This window comes from Mucor mucedo, assembly GCF_025094135.1.
Source record: "Mucor mucedo strain NRRL 3635 chromosome Unknown EV154scaffold_8, whole genome shotgun sequence".
Lineage (NCBI taxonomy): Eukaryota > Fungi > Mucoromycota > Mucoromycetes > Mucorales > Mucoraceae > Mucor > Mucor mucedo.
The window spans coordinates 411,294-431,314 of record NW_026252292.1 but is presented as its reverse complement, the minus strand read 5'-3'; the positions used below and the strand labels follow the sequence as shown (position 1 = coordinate 431,314).

The 20,021-nt window shown below is 34.1% G+C and overlaps 9 protein-coding genes and 2 non-coding genes across 11 annotated transcripts; 4 read left to right on the top strand and 7 right to left on the bottom strand.

Moving 5' to 3' along the window:
* Positions 1 to 2,452: 2,452 nt before the first annotated feature.
* EV154DRAFT_477054 (uncharacterized protein) lies at positions 2,453 to 4,197 on the bottom strand (the record flags this gene model as incomplete). The annotated part of the gene is made up of 4 exons (XM_051598079.1): positions 2,453 to 2,599; positions 3,191 to 3,325; positions 3,490 to 3,706; positions 3,968 to 4,197. The coding sequence occupies 4 exons, from the start codon at positions 4,195 to 4,197 to the stop codon at positions 2,453 to 2,455; spliced, it is 729 nt and encodes a 242-aa protein (XP_051462375.1).
* A 470-nt stretch (positions 4,198 to 4,667) lies between these two features.
* On the bottom strand, positions 4,668 to 5,920 carry EV154DRAFT_436038 (ADP,ATP carrier protein). The gene is made up of 3 exons (XM_051596812.1): positions 5,841 to 5,920; positions 5,123 to 5,777; positions 4,668 to 5,049 (listed from the first exon to the last, which is right to left on the bottom strand). Exons 1-3 carry the CDS (start codon positions 5,877 to 5,879, stop codon positions 4,826 to 4,828), a joined length of 918 nt encoding a protein of 305 aa, XP_051462374.1. The 5' UTR covers positions 5,880 to 5,920; the 3' UTR covers positions 4,668 to 4,825.
* Positions 5,921 to 6,064: 144 nt separating this feature from the next.
* On the bottom strand, positions 6,065 to 7,453 carry EV154DRAFT_494328 (glucosamine-6-phosphate isomerase). Its single transcript, XM_051599892.1, has 6 exons — positions 7,328 to 7,453; positions 7,071 to 7,257; positions 6,844 to 7,016; positions 6,621 to 6,783; positions 6,393 to 6,570; positions 6,065 to 6,315 (listed from the first exon to the last, which is right to left on the bottom strand). The coding sequence occupies exons 1-6, from the start codon at positions 7,374 to 7,376 to the stop codon at positions 6,091 to 6,093; spliced, it is 975 nt and encodes a 324-aa protein (XP_051462373.1). The 5' UTR covers positions 7,377 to 7,453; the 3' UTR covers positions 6,065 to 6,090.
* An 869-nt stretch (positions 7,454 to 8,322) lies between these two features.
* Positions 8,323 to 9,774, bottom strand: EV154DRAFT_494326 (uncharacterized protein). The gene is made up of 4 exons (XM_051599891.1): positions 9,007 to 9,774; positions 8,728 to 8,934; positions 8,583 to 8,673; positions 8,323 to 8,521 (listed from the first exon to the last, which is right to left on the bottom strand). Exons 1-4 carry the CDS (start codon positions 9,711 to 9,713, stop codon positions 8,426 to 8,428), a joined length of 1,101 nt encoding a protein of 366 aa, XP_051462372.1. The 5' UTR covers positions 9,714 to 9,774; the 3' UTR covers positions 8,323 to 8,425.
* Positions 9,775 to 10,143: 369 nt separating this feature from the next.
* On the bottom strand, positions 10,144 to 10,215 carry EV154DRAFT_t15. The gene has a single exon. It is a non-coding gene; the product is annotated as a tRNA-Glu (tRNA).
* Positions 10,216 to 10,788: 573 nt separating this feature from the next.
* On the top strand, positions 10,789 to 10,861 carry EV154DRAFT_t16. Its single transcript has one exon. It is a non-coding gene; the product is annotated as a tRNA-Thr (tRNA).
* A 497-nt stretch (positions 10,862 to 11,358) lies between these two features.
* Positions 11,359 to 13,250, bottom strand: EV154DRAFT_494324 (WD40-repeat-containing domain protein). Its single transcript, XM_051599890.1, has 8 exons — positions 13,036 to 13,250; positions 12,868 to 12,983; positions 12,659 to 12,818; positions 12,365 to 12,603; positions 12,029 to 12,312; positions 11,816 to 11,977; positions 11,657 to 11,758; positions 11,359 to 11,568 (listed from the first exon to the last, which is right to left on the bottom strand). The coding sequence occupies exons 1-8, from the start codon at positions 13,169 to 13,171 to the stop codon at positions 11,526 to 11,528; spliced, it is 1,242 nt and encodes a 413-aa protein (XP_051462371.1). The 5' UTR covers positions 13,172 to 13,250; the 3' UTR covers positions 11,359 to 11,525.
* A 774-nt stretch (positions 13,251 to 14,024) lies between these two features.
* On the bottom strand, positions 14,025 to 14,911 carry EV154DRAFT_494317 (Prefoldin beta-like protein). Its single transcript, XM_051599889.1, has 5 exons — positions 14,835 to 14,911; positions 14,700 to 14,776; positions 14,518 to 14,641; positions 14,119 to 14,465; positions 14,025 to 14,044 (listed from the first exon to the last, which is right to left on the bottom strand). The coding sequence occupies exons 1-4, from the start codon at positions 14,874 to 14,876 to the stop codon at positions 14,355 to 14,357; spliced, it is 354 nt and encodes a 117-aa protein (XP_051462370.1). The 5' UTR covers positions 14,877 to 14,911; the 3' UTR covers positions 14,025 to 14,044; positions 14,119 to 14,354.
* Positions 14,912 to 16,417: 1,506 nt separating this feature from the next.
* EV154DRAFT_399259 (uncharacterized protein) lies at positions 16,418 to 16,744 on the top strand (the record flags this gene model as incomplete). The annotated part of the gene is made up of 1 exon (XM_051595251.1): positions 16,418 to 16,744. A coding segment is annotated over one exon (327 nt), but the record flags the coding sequence as incomplete, so codon positions are not given.
* A 150-nt stretch (positions 16,745 to 16,894) lies between these two features.
* EV154DRAFT_412507 (uncharacterized protein) lies at positions 16,895 to 17,200 on the top strand (the record flags this gene model as incomplete). Its single annotated transcript, XM_051595513.1, has 1 exon — positions 16,895 to 17,200. A coding segment is annotated over one exon (306 nt), but the record flags the coding sequence as incomplete, so codon positions are not given.
* A 676-nt stretch (positions 17,201 to 17,876) lies between these two features.
* Positions 17,877 to 18,934, top strand: EV154DRAFT_547959 (superoxide dismutase; the record flags this gene model as incomplete). The annotated part of the gene is made up of 5 exons (XM_051604784.1): positions 17,877 to 17,927; positions 17,981 to 18,010; positions 18,066 to 18,108; positions 18,185 to 18,241; positions 18,282 to 18,934. The coding sequence occupies exons 1-5, from the start codon at positions 17,907 to 17,909 to the stop codon at positions 18,932 to 18,934; spliced, it is 804 nt and encodes a 267-aa protein (XP_051462367.1). The 5' UTR covers positions 17,877 to 17,906.
* Positions 18,935 to 20,021: the final 1,087 nt, after the last annotated feature.

Here is a 20,021-nt window from a genome sequence, read left to right as displayed (position 1 = left end):
GTTATCTTCAACAAATTTATTCGCCCCAATGAATATAAATATTAAATACCATACATAATCAAACACTTAGTTTCATTGTTTTCGCTGACTGATTCTTATGTCTTTAGAATTGTACTAGCAACAATGTACAAGTGAAATCAATTATGTCCTCAATAAAGTATGAATAAGAAAGTTGCCACTTACACATGTGTGGAATATGAATTCATTGTCAAGCAAATCATCTGTACACGACATCTCACACATTTACACTGACATCCTATTCCATAATTAGCGTCTGTTTTGTGTTCAGTAAAATAAATTTAGTGGTAGAAAGTGGATCATTATACTGGTTTACAAGGTAAGCATTATATGTTGTCAAAATATTTATATAAATACCATCGAGCAACTTCGAGTTTTTTTTTTTTTTTTTTTTTTATCAATATCATCAAATCATCAAATCATCAAATGAACCGTATCCAAGGACGCAAACCCGAGAAACCCGCCCCTAAGCCTCGCCCAGGTGGTCTTCCTACTATCTATGAATAATCCTTAGAACATAATCATAAAAAATAAATAAAAAAATTTTGTTATACTTTCTTAATTTTGCGTGTGTCAGTACGTAGTATGATGCGTGTATATTAAGTGGGAGGTGTATAGTAAGTAAAGTCTGGAATACAATAGCTTGTATGATATCATTAGGAGCCCAATATCGAAGAGGTAGTAGTTATCAATGAATGATGTTATACCTTAAAGCAGTATATCTTGGGATAAATACGACAGACATGAATACTAAAATGTGTGTCGTTTATATACTTAGCTATAATTATTTTTTTCTTCTGTCGGATTCATTTAAGACTAATCGCCTTCTTGTTAATCAAAACTCAGTAAATAAACTTATTTCAATAAAATGAGACTTATATGAGCACCACAAAATATTTTTTATATTCAGATCTGTCATTGATTTTTAATAGTAAATATACCAAAGAGCATGATATACTTGATAATTAATTCTATCACAATAGACTATTATTATTAGTCATATCAACCATAAAACATAACAAACTTAAAGATTATCAATTATCACTACAGACGCCAGATGATATATTAATGTAATGTACTTGTCGATTTCCTTGGTGGGGTTTCGGCAATATAAGAGTTCTTTTCCAATCTAGATGCTTATATCGTCAATTGGTATTCAAATTGTGTGTTCAGTAATTAAAATTCATTACACTATAAACCATTGTAAAAAAAATGTTTCCACTGTAAGCAACGCATTTAATAATATGCTACATTTTCAATTAAAGCATAATGTCGTATTGTTTCATGGAAATATACCAATTTAAAAATGCTCCATTGTGAAGACTTTAGTCCTATAAAAATCTACGGATATATGTTGCCAACATATGAATATAAATAGTATCGCTACGGAGTTATTTAAAAAGTTTCCTTTCATCGTTACCAAAACAAAGCTCTTATTCAATGAATAACTTTATTAGAAGACCTCCTCTTTTCAATCCTATTCCTACACCTCGCCCTGGTACGCAGCCTCCTCCTCGATAGTCACTTACAATATATTAATAAATGATTGCAAATTATCTCCAATAACTATTTCTGTCTTCGTCCAACTGTTATTACTACATATGCTTACTGTTTATGGTTTTACAGTTTTGTATTTTTTTTTTTAGTTTAAGCTCTGTTCCGGATGCACTAGCTTTAGGTTTTTTATTGTTGTTGTTTTTTTAATGTATCGTATCTACTAAAGACCAGATATATTTTGATTACTAGGTAGATAATTCTATCATAGCTTTCGGGTATTGTTTCGAACTTTTAAGAAACAAAATGTTCAAAGTGTGACTGTAACGCAAATTGCTACTTGATGGAAGTCTTCAGAGGTCTAGTTAGCTGATAACTATCATATAATTTATGGGACATAGAAAACTTACAATTTTTTAATGCTTATGAAATACCAATGTCAAAAATATTTAACAATTAAATGCGAGGTTTACACTGATTACACATGTAGGTATAATAGGGAAAAAAAAAGTGTCTTCTATTGATATAGCGCTAGTACGGATTTAGATTTAAAAAGGGACAATTATTATTATATAACAATTGTGATAGTGAGCACCAGACTTTTAGTTGTCAACTTAGTTTTATTATTTATTAAGAATATTTCCGTAATAATCTTAGACGAAAAAATATATGGATAAGACAAATAAATGTAAATCGATAATGATACAGTAAGAGATGAGGAGAGAATATAGTTCTTAGATGTAAAACAGTAAAGAGTTTATGACGGGTTTATGTAAGAAGATGTAGTGATTGTATAATTACAATGAACAACAAACAGCAACAAAAAGCGGAGGAAATACTACTTAGTAATAATTACAAGATAAATCCCAAATTTAGGCGGACGAAACTAAAGAATATTTATTCAAATAAAAAAATAAGAAGAGTTTTTATAAGAAAGATCCTATCCTGTGTAACAGCAAGCCATACTATCATTGGTTGCAACATTATATGAGTATACTTTTCTAAAATATAATACGTATATTAAGAAGCCTCCTTCCGGCGTTGTGGCTTTTGGGACGTATTTGAGAGACACAACGTATATTATAGTCTATTTAGCCAATTATGCCTCCTGTCCCTTTAACAAACGGGTTAAAAAGTTAAATAATTTTGGGACACCAGTACACAATTTAACCAAAAAAGTAAAGACCGTTGCTCTTTTTCAAAAGTATATCGAAGCATAAGCCCGATGACTTTTTAGTACCCCAAAAAACTATAGTAATTACGCTTTTCTTAGGGTCAGCCAAAGTGCACGTAGTCGCAACGTAAGATCTATAGTTTGGATGTTCTGTAGACATGGGAACAAGGATATACAATCAAAAACAATGTAAAAATTACAAATAAATGTACATCAAACGATTTATACTTATTTTGACAATTCTATTATCACTCTTTCGCCTTTGAGCTCGTTTGAATTAAATCTTACGCAGAAATATTAATGTTAAGTCCAAACGAGAAGCTGAAAGTTAGCTTTAAAATACATATACTGGTTCAAACTATGTTAGTTGTGATAAATGTGTATATATTTTATGTTGTTAAGTTATATTGACCTCTTGGTGTCTATTAAAGTATCATAATCCCAACATTACGACTGTGCGCACCCTGGCTGTCCCTAAGAGACCCGTATTTGGTGTCCATTCACCATAAAGTTTATTAAATAGCGAGGGCCCATCTTGTTTATAGTAACAGAAGACATAATAACTAATTGGAAAAAGTGCTGTGTATAAACCATAGCGTTTTCTATAAGTGTGACATGTTTACCAAACGTTCTGATATCCTATAATAATATGAACGGCCTTTCTAAAATACATAGGCCACATCCTAGGTCTTGCACAAGCAAGTCCAACGGGACATAAAAACACATAAACCAAGAAATTATTATACAGACAAATAATACGAATCAAACTAGCGCTGACATTTTAAGATATAATACTAATTCACCTGATTGTGTGTCACTTTATATTGAAAATTATCAATAGGAGCCTCATTCATGCAAAGATGCAAAGTGAAAGCGCGTTCGATAAAAGTGTAAATAAAACCGATATAAAGGGCATGTTCTGAAAAAAAATCTGTGACATTTATTAATCCATTCTGTTGGACCAAGAAACCCCATTTTGAAGGGTTCAGATTTGGTTGTGTATTAGGATCTACTCGATGGCTAAGGCAAATAAAAAATTAACATTTCATAAAAGTTAAGGCAGATATTTAAACAATGCTTTGTAAGGGGCTAGTATTGTTGTTACCGAGATATTTGAGCCTCATCCTTACATTGCATAAATCCGAAAATATCTGCCTTTAGTCACGATAAAAATGAACCACACTCCGAAAGCTATTTTAGGGGGATACAAGAATTATCAACCTTAAATCTGATAAACTTTAAATTATATCTTTAATTTAGCATTGGTTACTGAAACAATACTTTAAGAGCATATAACAATTTGCATGGAGTGGAGTGGAGTAAACAGTCGTATGAACACTTGTGTGTCTTAATACATAGTGTGTATAAGTAAGAAAAAATGCAATTGGCGTTACACCAATAAATCGGGGATTTTCGAGCTTTGATCTGTTAATGGGATCATATCTTGAAACGAAGAATGGTTTCAAACCATGAATGATTATTCTGATATCTGCCGGGGAGAAAGAAAACATTATGTTTTAGCTCAAAACAAATATTGAGCTAATCGAAATTTTTATCAAGGAAATGTTTTAATCCAATTTTGGGTTTGAAAAAAGTTTTAATTGGTTAAAGTGTCACACTCCTTTCGAGCAAAGAGTTGAATATTCATCCAGCCTTTTCTTTTATTTTTTTTCTCTCTTGAAATAAAGAATAAAAATTCTTATTTCGACCCGAGGTTATCAGGGTAATGGGAAACACCGGAAAGAGCACCCGTCTATTTGTGATTTACCGTTTGTTTTGATTCTCCATTTAAAATTTGTTTGTGCACAATAATGTGGAGTAAAAAAATCACGATCTTAATTGCTAAGAACGGGTTCTCGTTTTAACCATTTGTGATTGATTTGATAAGTTTCGGGATCAAATCTTTAAATAAATGTTGGAACGTGGGGGGTAGAGATAAAAAAAAAAAAAATAGGTACGGAAAACTAGGTTAATTTTGGTATTTTTTCTTAAATACAAAGGCTCTAAGGCCTTTTTTTAGGTTTTATTTGTAAACATGAAAAGGAATATTAATGTTTATAAAAAAAGGTTGCTTTAAATATATAATATTACAATGGGGATGAGAGTAAGAGAGTGGGTCTAAAAGAGTTTTTAAACAATTTAGAACTTCTCACCGAACATCCAGACTTGGAGGTAATCATAACCAGACAAGACACCAGCACCGGCAATAGCACGGAGAATGTTAGCACCAGCACCCTTGAAGAGAGACTTAGTACCTTCCTTGGCAACGATCTCACGGAAAGCGTGGAGAGAAGAGTCATACTTGACAGCGGAACCAGAGGTCATCATCATACGACGACGAATGGTATCAATGGGGTAAGAAGCTAAAATAGTAAGCGAGAATTGTTAATAAACCACCCCTGAATAATAAAATAATAATAAATATAAAATACATACCAAGACCGGAACCGGTGGTAACAGCCCAACCCAAAGCGAAAGTAGCCAAGAAAGACTTTTGGAGGTTCTCGGGAAGCAAAGGCTTAAGAGAATCGTAAAGACCGAAGTAAAGACCACGGTAGACGATGATACCAACACAAGAGATGTTGAAACCACGGTAAAGACCGGCAATACCATCAGACTTCAAGGTTTGCTTGTAGACATCAACGAGACCCTTGAATTGACGCTCTCCTCCACCCTTGGCAGACTTGGCATCGTTAGCAAGACGAGTACGAGCATAATCTAAAGAGTAAACGAAGAAAAGAGAAGCGGCACCAGCAGCACCACCGGAAGCCAAGTTACCAGCGAACCAAGCCCAATAACCATCTCTGTTCTTATCCTTGTTGAACATACGCTTGAACTTATCCTTGAAGGCAAAGTTAAGAGCTTGAGTAGGGAAGTAACGGATGACGTTAGCGGTGTTACCTCTCCAGAAAGAGATGGCACCTTCGTCCTTCAAGGTACGAGAGAAACAATCGCTGATACCCTTGTAAGGAGAAGCAAGACGACCTTGCTTGATCATCTCATCTTGGTTTTGGATCAAGAGCTTGATACGTTCAATGGGGGCAGCAGCAGTCTTGGAGACAGCAGCGGAAACACCACCCATGAGGAAATCCTAGAAAGAGAATAGTGTATCAGTATACAATACTTTCTTTCTTATTAATTAAGGTTAACTTACGATGATGAACTTGTTGGAGTTTTGCTCAGCAGTGGCCATTTTGAATACTTTTAGATAAAGAAAAAGGAGAGGGGAGTAATCTGAAAATTTGAAAAAATTGAGAAATTTTCATTTCTTTTTATACAAAAAATTAAAATCAAAGCCAGGGGGGGGCCTCTGAAAAAAATCTTTTTTCCAAACAGTCCCAATTATTTTTTCTTAACCATTTTCGGCCATTTTTTTTTTTTTTTTTTATTTATTTATTTATTGTTTATTTTTTATGTCTTTTCTTTTGAGCATCTTCATCAGAAGAAAAATAACTATGACTCTCTTCATCTTGATCGTTCAACAAACTCTGAAGCATTAATCTTCTTCTTCGTTTTGCAGCTTGATTTGAATCAACCATGTTCCTTAACAAATTACCTTGTAATCCAAGATTATGTGGACCTATAATTGATTGGTGTACATGTTCAATTGATTTGAAATAGCGTACGGTCTGGACAAAAAAAAAAGCTGTTATTACCAATGAAAAGATAGTCTTTATTTACTTCTATCGTTCTAATTTGTTACTACCTTAACGTGGAGTTCCAATGTTGCATCCTCATCACAAATAATCAATCCTTTAGGATGCATTTGTATCGCCGACACGGTCCACATGTGATTTACCCCTTCTTCTAAACATTTTGATAAGGCCAAACTTTTATGAGCGCCTGTAATTACTATACAAACCTCCTTAGCGTCCATTACCGTTCTATTTCGCTATTTAGTCATTCGTTTGATTTATGTATGTAGGTCACTTACGCTACACCCACCGTCAGGGCAAGTTTAGGTACCCGAGTTAAGTCTCCACCAAAGAACCTAGCGTTAGCTATAATTGTCTCGTATGCTAATGTCTTAACCCTTGTTCTTGAGGTTAAAGAAGAACCGGGTTCGTTGAAAGCAATATGTCCATCTGGTCCAATGCCTAAGCGAAAATCTATTTTAGAAAAAATTATGCACCATTTTATTTTATTTTTTACTTTACCGCCTAAAAATAATTCAATGCCACCCAACTTAACAATATCGGCCTCAAATTTAGAACATTCATCGTCAAGGTCTTCTGAGTTACCGTCTAATATATGCACATTCTCTTGTTTAATATTAACATGCTTGAATAAATGGTTCCACATAAATGAGTGATATGACTGCGGATGGTTTCTACATAAAATACATTAGTCTTTACGTATAGAGCAGAAGGTATTGGAAAAGTACCTTGGTAAACCAACATATTCATCCATATTAAATGTTACTACATGTTGAAAACTCAATTCTCCTGCTTTATAGAATTCTACTAATTTATGGTAAACACCAATAGGTGAGGATCCTGTAGGTAGTCCTAGGACAAATGGTCTTTCGGCAGTCGGTTTAAATTGGTTGATTCTTTCTTTTACATAATATGCTTTCAATGGTAAAAAATTTAAGGTCAATTTTAAATAAAAATAACTTTATTGCTTAAGCTCTATATAAACCTGAATAAGCAGAAACCTCCTCGTAATCTTGGCGAACAATTAGGCGCATGCTACTTTCAAATTAGAAACAAAAAACAATGTGGAATCAAGTATTTAATTTGGGTAAAAGGGTAAAAACAAAAAAATGGACCCTGTTCCTTGTTACAAGTCACGCAAATTTAGATTATATAATCATGTTTTAAAATGATAAAATTGATGTCGTGGTTACATGCATATATTGCTTTACCCTTTTTGGATAGGTATAAATCATAGCTGAAAATAAATTCATAGGATTAAGTTACCTACGGATGTCATAGACAATGGTGTATACCATAAAAAACTTACTATTTTTTAAGGAAGATATCTCCTTTTATGCCAAAATAAAAGATAGAAGACCTCGATATATTTTCCAAAGCTATATTGGCAAGGTGAGTCTCCACACGAATACAATTGATCTATAGATGAAATGAATGCTCCTTTTCTACCATTGCTGATAGTGCTTATTCTATCGTCAAAGCTCTCTTACGTCTGTTGCAACATATCAAATTTGTTTGGACTTTTATTGAAAGAAGCATATTTACGGATAGCCAAAAGGATTGTTGTTGTTGTTGTTGTTGTTGTCTGTTTGCCTTCACAATATTAGTTATAGTAAATGGTTGGTAAATAATGTTTCAGGCATGTATGTTAGCATTATATGGCTCTCTTGTAGCGGTGTATGCAAATAAATTGAAACTATGTTCAACTCAACATTATAAGTCATCCTTAGATTAACAGTAATTTTTTTTTATTGACAACATTTTTGAGTATTTCTTATTGAATACGGTGTTCAAGAACCAGTTATCTAAAAAAAGAACCTGGTATGTTACAAGCAAAACACTTTTTGGTTATTGTCTAGCCTGAAGAATAATGTTTTTGAATTAGAAATTCTCATCGTTGTTCGTTTGGAATTCAAGTAAAAAAATAAGTGGGTTCCTGAACATCACCTGTTCGAACTTATTTTCACATATGTGCCACTGTTTATAGTATCAAAAAGGGGATATTTTATTCAATTATAATAACAAAACTTAATTCGATAAAAGTATCGTTTCAAAACTGCCGTATAAACCTGCGTACAACTGCTTATTTTGATCGTCTTTTGATATCGTGAAAATTAACAACACGGCGTGATCTTCTTTGTCTTATTCTCTCATATCTATAAACCAGGTTTGCCACGTCCTAATAATAGATATAAAAAATTTGTACCACTTTTTTTATGGTTACATGCTCGTTACGTTACCTTTGCGAGAACAAATAAACAACCACCTAAAACATTTCTTTGAAATGGTTCTGGAAAATAACGTCGCACGAATTTAGAATGGCTCAGATAGCTTCAGATAAACAAAAAGTGAGAAAATTGACCTTGATATAATTGATTAGCTTACCTTCCCACAATACTACTTATAGTTGGCCATAGTAGCGCGCCAATTACAGTGACGCTTATGTCTCTACCCTCTCTTCCAAATAGTACCTGGTCATCTTGTTCATTACTTCTTTCATGTATATCAATTCCATCCAGTGTCCTTCTTCTTTGTTGTGATATGCGCAATAATCTACGCTGAACTAGTGCATAAATATTGCTATAAAGTAATCTAGAGGTAGATAACTAGAATTTAATACGAAAAAAATGACTCTACGTTCTAATACAGTTTTACGTATATTACCTTACCCACGGCAAAAGGCCAAACATGACTGCTGGAGAAGGTGGCCACGTGACTCTCAATGGGTAAGAAATGCCAGTTAATCGAAGTAACAACAAAGCAGCGGCAGGTAAAACATTATCGGCCCATTTTAATCTAGAAGCTATCAATGCCAATGGAATTGAAGGTAGACCAAGCCAAGTTCGCCATGTCCATAACGCAGGATTCCCAATCAATAACTCACCTTGTCTAGTTCCGAACAAAGTTAAAACCGTATAAGCGCCAAAGGTAGTAGAAGTAATTAATAAGGAACACCCAAGACCTAATACGGTTATGTATGGTGCTGCTGTCTGTACCAACCCATCGAACATACTCATGATAACAAGAGGTAAGCTATGCTTTTCTGACAATAAATATGAGCACGAGCATTGAGGACATGTTACTTTTTTTAAAGGTGTCATTTTCTGGTTTTCTGCAATCCAGTCTAGTAAGCACTGCTCATGAGAGATTAATGAGCAATTACAAGCATTCACCCATCTTCCTTCGGAATCTGTGTCTTCTCCAAAGCAAATCCAGCAACGCTTATTAGCGTCAAGTTTATTATATATCGCTGTTCCCTCTTCTTCGTCTTCTTTATAAAGTAAGCTTTCATCTAACCCCTTGATAGGTCGATAAGCATATAATCCTGCTTCTTCAACAAGAGAAGAGCTTGGGCAGCGAAAATGTGACATAATGGTGTGTGAAAAATAATGTATATGCAAAAAGGAATGGGGAAATAGAAAAGTGTGGGACGAACAAAATTAAACTCAACTCAGTTATTATTCAGTGACCGCTTTATCATGCTACTGGCAACTTTATCTTTAGAGAAAGAACACAAACAGGTTTTTTTTTTCGGCACCCTTGACTTTCAATGACATTTAATTGCTTTACGATAAAGCATTAAAGCATGCGCGTATATTTAGCAAGAATAGGGGCATAATATTATAATATTATAGCGGCAGCAATGGGAAACTGCTCACTGCATGTCTTTTATCAAGCTCATTTTTACTGCCATACACTTATGAACAGCAAATTGACCTCACCATCACAGGTGCCAGCTTTATTTGAAGAGCAGGACGAGTTTTAAAACCCCGCTATAATCGCAAAAAATATAAAAATGAATTCCCTGACGGGGAATTGAACCCCGGCCGCGTCGGTGAGAGCGACGAATCCTAGCCACTAGACCATCAAGGACTTCTTGATTTTTAGTTTTGTAAAAATTATATAATTTAAATAATAAATACAAATCACGTGATTATCACGTGTAGTGTTTATAATTGGTCAGAATAGATTTGTTTTTTAAAATCGCGTCAATGATTTCTAAATTTAGAAATAATTTTATATAATCACACCTCCTTATTTCATCATCTATCCTTTAATAATTTAAAAACAAGGGTTGTGATATGGCTTCTGCCTTAACCCTTATATATCATAGAATTTAAAAGAAGTATAATGTTGTAAAAAGTATTCATTTTATAAGTAATTGCTCCATCATACTTACTTTTTTAATCACCATCATCATATTGAAACTCAAACTATAAAAATTCCGTGTTGAAACAAAAACTCCTCCTTCTTTACCTTCCATTAACCTATTTTATTGTTTTTTTATGAACCGCTGTATATAAAATGGCTTCAAAAGTAACCTATGTCTTTTTGTTTTGTTCCTTTAAAATTGTCTGAAAAAAAACCCAAATCTCGGGTCGTCACGTGACCAAGAAGTGTTTTATTGGAAGAAAAACCCTACTTTTCACCTTTTCAGGCATGGAAGCCTTCTTGGCTCAGTTGGCAGAGCGTCTGCCTAGTAAGCAGAAGGTCATCAGTTCAATTCTGATAGAAGGCACTAACATCCACCGGTAGCATCCCATCAACTTCCTTGGAAGCATGGTATGCTACCTTTCATTTTTGCTTTTCCTCCATTATCGAAAATTGTATTTTTTTTTGTTATATTGTTTTGGTATATGCAATAAATTTTATTTTATAGGTTAGGTAATTCGATATAAAAGTACGACAAATAAACGGATGCTCAACTATAGATATTTATTATTATACAAAATGCATCAGAGTTTATTCGGAAAACAAAGGATAGGAAATCTTGGAGTTATCCGGCTGTAAAACGAGAAAAGCGATCTTTCAACATACTTTTTTTTTATCAATGCTACCACATTTACCGGTCCTGAATCACACTAAATGATATTGTACGAAACTAATTGCTAATCCTTCAACTAACAAGTGTAAGACATAGAGTAAAGCTAGTATACCAAAAAGTACAACACTGATGATTATTTGTTTCTTTGATTGAACTTTCTAGCAAAGCATCAGTGATGATATGACGGTAGTATTTTTATTTGACACGTTAGGCCCTTCGGAAACATTGCAAAAGTCTGTAGCGATAAACAACATTTATAGAGGGCATGTCTGAACAATAACTTTATTACATAGTTTTCATACATTTCATAGGGAAAAATAGGTATCATATCAAAATTGATAAAAAATGAGTATAATGCTCACTGGTCTACACCAATATTATCATCTGTCGGTTCTAACAAGCTAAAAAAAAAAAAAAAAAAAAAAAAAAAAAAAAAAAAAAAAAAAGATGAGAAAACGAGAACACAACAAGGATATCCAGGTAGTTTACCTATACTGCTTGAGAAGTACACATTCTCCACCGCTTTCCAGATCAATATTGTATTGATAAAAAAATCCTTCCGAGGTAACCACCATCACCTGGGGTGTAGTACTACAGAAGGATAGGTTTACAACACATCACCAAATGCCCATCCTTTTAAAAACTTACCTGCTGAGAGCAACTAGACTTCTTACACCTGCACTTGGTAACTTGAGCCAGGCAAAATCTCGAGTAGGTTCCCAAATTTCAGTCAAAACATCAGGTAAATACGACCCCATACTTTCAGCTAAATTTCGTCCAAGGTGCATTGATGATCGTCGAAGAATTTGACTTTGGGATATGTTTAGTAATTTTTATAGTGATGCTTAATAGTATATTTACCCAACGCTTGAACTTCTACCCCTTGGTTCCTTTTCTTGTTGATCATTGGCGTACATGCCATTGTTACCATAACCATTATTATTATTATTATTGTTATTACCAAGTCCAGGACTACCGCTTGCCGCTAATTTGAAGATGTGAACAGTCTCAGTTGCACTTGATACACATAAAAGTGAGCTCACCATGTTAAATGACATGGAATAAATTTTTGCTGGGTATGATCCACGTCTAAACTGGTACACTTTTTCAGCGTTGGAGGTATTGAAAATTCGAATAACAGTTCCCTGTTGCATAAACAAGTAAATATCCATTAACGTTTGAGGCATATACACTTACTTTCTCACTGGCCGTTGCCAATAAAGTACCTTCGGCATTCATAGAGATACAGCTGACAGGACTCTTATGCGCTTGAACGATATTGGTAGTTTGGGAACCAAGCGCATCAAATAATTCGACATCACCTGACACATAAAATGTGTTGTTAGATTGATTATTGGGTGAAAAAGGTGATGTAGAAGAGCGCGCAGGATAAGCGATGAAGCAATTTTCACTCGAAGGAGATAAGGCACAAATAGCTTTTAAGTGAATGTGTTAGCTTCGATTGATATCATATTCTAATTTATCGATTACCTTGAGGGTTAGGATTTGTGTCAATGGTATGAAGAAGCTTCATATTGCTGATATCATATAAAAAGATCTGCTCTTCCAACACAACAATTAATCTTCTTCTATTCATTTTGACTGCGAGAATAGCAGTAGGAAATGATAGCTCACAAATTGTCGTTTGTCTCTAGTAATTTTGTTAGGGTTTTTTGTAGGTTCAACTATCCAGCACATACCTTTGTATTGATGATTTGTAATTGTCTTGGTGAAAATGCTGGCTGTTCACCAGCCCCAACAAGTGCGACAAGCGATGTACAAAATAACATCTCCACAATTCCAGTTCCTCCAGCGACTATTAACATACAGGTTAGTCCTTGAAAAAGATCAAAATTGAGAGAATTTACGTTTCGAATAGCATTTGCCAAAAGGATCACAGTTATAAATTCTGTAGCCTTTTTCAGTACCAATAGAAACACAACTAAAGTCTTGGTTAAAGTTTAGAAACAGAATTTCGTTACTATTTGTATCTCCAATGTTCATTTGATGTTTTAAGATTTATATTCTGTTTTTATTTATATCAAGAAAAGGTGGATATATGTGTGTGTGTATATGTTGTGCGCAAAAGTTAAAAAAGAACAAAAATTCCCCTCTCTACTTTACTGACGAGATTTACGTATTTACCCAGACACATGATCTAAATTTTAAGGTGCTTTTGACTGCTTTGTGGATTGTACCACTGAAATGAAAATAAATCAAACCTCGGGTGTCAATTTGTAATAATAATCTTATTCTTGTTATGTGCAAGATTCGTCTTCTTTCTACAAAGATATTAAATGTATCGTTACTTTCTACTATCACCAAAATACCTTATATGCTGTTTATACCTTTTGGAGTCTGCATTATGGTAACCTAGATGGGGACCCACTAGAAAAGTTATCGATCGCATTTATAGCATTTTACGAGGATTAATAATAGTTCTAGTATTCTATAAAATATATCTGTTTGTAGCTGATACATTTCGATAGCAATTTTAGGATGGCTGCATATAAATCATTATTTTAGCACCAATCAAATGTGTCATTTTATCAGTAGCATGTGGACAGCACTGGAGCGCTAAGTTCTGGATGTTAACAATTCACATAAAACCCTTACTCAGGCTTGATCTACCTTATAGGAAGTGTAGAAATTTATTAACACTATCTTCCATTACTTCAATACGTGTTGTACATCATTGGCTTGTAGTGCGTTAGACAAAGTTAAGGGTCCCAATGACTTTTTAAGTTTAGTCATTAAGGGTCCAAACAATATGACATAAAAAATATTGAAATTCAATGACTACACATGATATATTCGGCAATAACTAGTCTTTGATATAAAAAAGACCCAAATGTGTGACCAGTTTAAAAACTTAGAGTAATATAATTGCCGCTTAAATCCTTGCCAAATTCGTAATAATTGGATAATCGTCCCTTATATCAGTGCTTTAGACTGGAATCTTTTCTTTGATGCTGAAGAGTTATCATCGAAAAGTGCAATATAAAAAATAGTGGTGGAGGAACGTTGATTTTTTTTTACCCTTATTATTCGAGTGCTATCCTGGACTTTTTTCACAATCAGGAAGTGTACAAAAATTTATCAACTGCATTCGTACTGTTTTACACTCCTTTTACCATGCCAAATATTAACGCTATCCTCGTTTTTTAGTAATATATCTCATACTTTTTTATTGTTGCTGTTTGGATACAACTTGGATATTATACTTCTTTTGGAATTCAACAAATTCCTCTTCTTTACGCTTGTAAGATTGTAATAAGGATTCGATGACTTGCTGAATCTATTCAATATGTTAAATTCCAGTACTTTTCTAGTTCATAGAAGTAACTTACACCATTAAAATTGGTCTCTAAAGCAGGCAAAACTTCATTGATTGTTCTTTCAACTAAAACACCTCCTACCATACGGAAGCATTTACGTCCAGGTTCGAGTGGTGAAATACTATCGATAACAAGCCTATTTGTACATGTCAGTTCATCCGTTTCCTATTAAGGATGCTAATGTCCCCCCCTACTTGTGTTCCTCGACTTCCGACTCTAATTCACCAATTTTCTGGGCTAATTGTTGTAATTCATTCTTGTATTGGTTATACTATTTTTTAACAACTATTAATATCGACGTTCACAACTACCCGTTGCTTATCGCCTACTTTTTGAGTTAATTCAGCATCGGAAGGTCTTTTGGCAGCCATGATGAAACGCGTTTAATTTGATCTCGAGATGAAGGAGAGAAAAAAGGTAAATAAAATTAATAATTGGGCCCCACTCAAGTAAAATTTTTTTTAGCCTCAGATCCAGTAGAGTTACGCTTCACTTCAACGAAAAACAAATGTACAATATCCAGGGCGAACTAGAAAACTTACGCTATTAGCTTTATGCACTTTTAAGATTTACATAGTTATAATGAAGATCATTATGTCATAAAAGTTTCTCGATCAAATATAAATGATACCACAGTTACTATACCGCAACAAACCTGTGGGCTATATGAATCCATGTGAAGAATCTAGTATATGGTGTCACATTTTCTTTTGGAACAGTTGTATTCAAAGATCCGGCTGCTTGAAACCCTCAGATATAACTAAACAATCAGAAATATTTGCCACAGAACCTTGCTCACAAAATTAAAACTTGTTGCTTGCGATATAACATTTAATTTCAAAAGTTTTCGATAGAACTTAATATATAATTTTTTTTTGATCCGCAATAAACCATTATTAGCTATCTATTTCAAGAAATCCATAATGAAATATGTTTGCTACTAAGATATGACATTTGAGAGAGGAATCGGAAAGGAATCGAGAGAGAAATATTTTTGTTTTTTGTTTTTTTCAGCACCATCATGAACGAATATAGTGTTGCGTGCGAAATTTGTGAACTATCCTTCAAAATAAAGGACTTGCCTGTTCATAAATTTAAGGTTCATGTAATGTGTATAGAAGTTCACATCGAAGAAGGTAAAAAAATAGATTGATAATTTAAAAGATAAACTTGGCATTTGTTTAAAAAAAAAAATAGTTATAAGATTAGTTCACAAAGAAGACGGTGGATTGGAAATGTCTAGAACTCCGTATTTTTTTCAAATGTATTTTTTTTTTCAAACGTTTTTTTAGAATTATGTGAAGGTCTACACGTTAATTGACATGCCATATCGTCTAAACTTCATAGGATGATTGATTTCTGTATTCCATAAAATCTGCTTCACTGTCATTACAAGCTACTACTGGAACGCAGATAGACAACTACCAAGTTTTGATTTGCTTGGGGGGTTTTGCCAATGTTTTTATTTTAAGTAAAGGCTCAAACGTTATGGATGATAAAATAGACAAATGAAATCATCCTGACATAAGCTTGTTTATCTATAAATAAAGCTGGTTCACACACTTTATTCTTCCCCTTTTCTTTTCCCTTAACATGCTTCTTTTATTGTATGAAAGTAACCGATCACGTAAAAAGGTTTGTTCTGTAGTGACTCTTGTTTCTTTGAAAAAAAGCTAAATTAGAAAAGATATATATTGTGATATTGCGGCTGCGGCTAGTCTTTGCTATAGGAGAGCGACCTCCTAGGCAGAGTTCTTGAGTTTCTGGAACTCACCAACTGTGAATAGCAGGGATGTATTTTAAATAGATGCAAACATACTGGCCTGCTGGTCTTCTGGCCAGAATTCCTGTAAGTGGTATAAAAAAAATACGTTTGAAAAAAATACGGAGGTCTAGACATTTCCTCAAAAACATCAACCGTGACTGGACTATTTTTCCTCAGTTGCGATTTGCAACATCAAAGTTGTTTGCAGACGCAATTCTCATAGATCAAGCATCGGTAATGCTTATCAATGCTGTCGAACCATATGGACGACTAAAAGCAACAGATACTCACTATGAGCGTTGCTTGTCTGTAAGTCAAGACCAAAGCTCATTTCCAACAGAAGAGATTGCGTATGGATGGATTAAACCCGTGAGTGTCATCGAAGATAATATCAGGAAACTAAAAATTGGAACCTTTGTCTCAAACTTATTGGTCACTTCCAGCGTGAGACTAGACAGTGATTCAATTAAATCAAAAGAATTTGTAAACATGGGACCAGAAACACCTATCTTTGCCCCTACCACAAGAACCAAAATGTATATCAATGTTGAATCGCTAAAACATGCGAAACAGCTAATTGAAGATGAATCCTGCGAGAATGTGGAGCAATCGCACTAGTTCCCACAACTACGGCAAGTGCGCTCTAAGTTTCATTGCTTATCAACTTACACACTGTGTTGCTCGTTTTCGAACTTTGCCGTGGACATCGCACACCGCCCGTACAAAATTTGGACCTTGTATGATTACGATTCGCCCCCAAAAGAAATAGTAGCTGATATTATCGATTTAGCCAAAGAGGGAAATGACACCATTATCAGCAATTATTCTTTAAATAGACTTTTAAAAGAGCTTGCCGAAATCATGGCAACTTCTATTAAAAAAGCGAACAATATGTCAAGAAAATTGTCAACAATCCATTTGCAGTCATAACTTTTTTAAAACCGATTATAGCCATTAATTTTACTATTTTTATCCATCGGATTACATACTACATTGTATAGTTGATATCATCTTTTTGTATCCATCGAATTGATAAATTAAAACAAATATGTTTCTCCATATTTCTTTAACATAAGTTTCCGTCAATATAAAAGAAAAAGAGTTATATGTGTAAAGTAAATGGTTCCTTGACATATTTCAATATGTTTTATCCTCGTTTTTTCAACAATTTGAGCTCTTCTAGATTATTATTAATCATGGATCATTTCTGCTTTCTTTGAAGTGTAAATGTTGTCTAGATGACATCTGAAAATGAGTACGGGAATTGATATGGCCCAACCATATAAAAGGATAGGATTAAGGAAATCAAAATTGCTTTAGACAAGTTTTACAACAACTTCTAAGAAGAATCAGCATCGCCTCAAAGCTTTAAAAATTCACTTAGATGTAAGAGGAATTGGGGGAGAAGTATTTGTATGAGAGAGAAATTGAGGGAGAAATATTTATGAGAGAGAGAAATCGAGAGAAATATTTGTGTGAGAGAGAATAGCGGCATAATAAAAATCAAACGCATTCCATTTGAGGCTTGACATCTATTTTTCGGGCTCTCAATAATAATTTGTAAGCATTTTGGACAATCGAAGAAAAAACCAATGTCAGCTTTTCCCTTGTAACTAAAACAACACAACATCTTCAAATGTCAACTAAATCATTTAAAGTAATTATTTTCAAATGAGTATGAATAATATATTGACATAATTATTACAACAGACAGAATTCGCGGTCGAAATGACATGCGAGGTATTAGTAATCTTGTATGGTAATCTCGACAAAACATTAACGCTTTTATCCGTAGTCGTGTGTTCAAGATGTCACAAAAGTATTGAAGGGTATCGAAGGTAAAATAAGCAAGACCCGATTTATTCTGGTCAAAAAAAGGGAAAGGAAAACTGTTGACTGACTATGTATACATAGGCGTAAATTCATTTGACGTTGACCTTGCAGAAAAGAAAGTGGTTGTAGAGGGACCAGGTAATTTTTTTGGATCTTGCTGATAGGATATAATTTTGAGTAATAATTCAGGAGATAGCACCACCATCATTTATTTCTAGACAATTGAAGGATACTGGTCGTACTGTGATCGTACGTGGACAAGGCGTACCCGACGGACAAGGCCATTCTGGTGCCGCTGTCTGTATCTTTGATTGTTATGGTACCGACCCTACTGTTATTTTGCCTTCAGGAAAATCTGGTTTGGCAAGATTTGTCCAGGTCGACCAAGATACTTGCTTGATCGACTTGACAATTCAGGGACTTTCTCCCGGTAAGCACGGCATTCATATTCACGAAACTGGTGATATTTCAGAAGGTTGGAAATCAACTGGTGATCATTATAACCCCACAAATGTATCCCACGGTGATGGTATTCATGATGGTCATATTGGTGATCTTGGCAATGTTATTGTAGATGAAAACGGTTGGGGCGATCTTGTCATTGAGAGCACCAGAGTTAAAGTTTGGGATATTATTGGCAGAAGTATTGTTGTAACAGAAAATGAGGATGATTTAAAAGACACAACGGATGATGGTAACAGCGGCAATGGTATTCTCTGTGGTATTGTTGCTCGTAGTGCTGGTGCGTTCGAGAACACTAAACTAGTATGCGCTTGTTCCGGAAAGACGCTATGGGAAGAAGCACGTATACTGGAGGAAGAAGCTAAATAGAACTCGTATCCGCTAGCTTTTAATTTTTTTGTAAAATATAAAGAGGCTCACTACCCCGAATAAACATTCAACGTAAAGTTTCTTCCCCATTTTTTTTTAAAATAAAACAAAATTGTGTTTTGAATCGTAACAACTGGACAGAATTATGCAATTTTTTTTTAAAAATGAAAGTGAAACATGCAGCTATGAAATCTGTAACACTATTTTCGGTAAACATTAGTATATCGGAAGCGCATACGCATTATTCAAGACAATCGCTAGTAAAATATAAATGCAATAGTCATATTCTTCTCACCAAGCATAATTGCCAGATGAAAAGTTGTCGCCGAAATTTTATAAATTATTTAAAACACGTCGTACTTTATTTTAACACAAAGACAATAACACGTTATCGCGTCAAAAATATCTTTTTTTATAAAAGAAACAAATAGAAGTACCTGTTTTTTATTTTTGTCTGGAATCATGCGTGCGTGTGTCTACTTTTGAAAATTGTCCGGATTATTACATCAAAAAGATTAAAGTTTGGGTTACACCGTTTATTTATACATATAGCGCTAAAGTCTGCGGTTGCTTCAATAACGCATGTTTCCTTTTACAAAAAGGTTATAAATCCAACAAGATAGCGTCGATAAACATGTAGAAGATGTACTCTATGGCAGAATTTTTCTTAAGAATGGGGTTAACGTCCAAACTGGATATTTCATGCGGTCTAGTGTCGTACCGAAAAGTAGAGTACAGAGTGTCCGATGATTACAACGTTAGCGCATATTTTTTTTTATTTTATTTTTTTCACACAAGGTTTTACTTTATGAGATGAGAGGCGTTTAATATCTTTGTTCTACTAAATGAAAAATAAGAAAGCCTCAAAGTATTTGTCTTCGCGTTTTACAAGTTACCGGTGTCATGTGTACTAACATAATGCAATGGGGGTTTATGTAAATAAAGGCCCCCAAGCTATTTAGCGCTCCTGAGCCCTGGCGATGGTTAGGTTCGATGAATATGATGATTTTTTCAAGTCTTAAAAGATACTAGCACTTTTTATCTTTTATTTACTGTAGGTATAAACGATTATTTAAAGATCAACAGA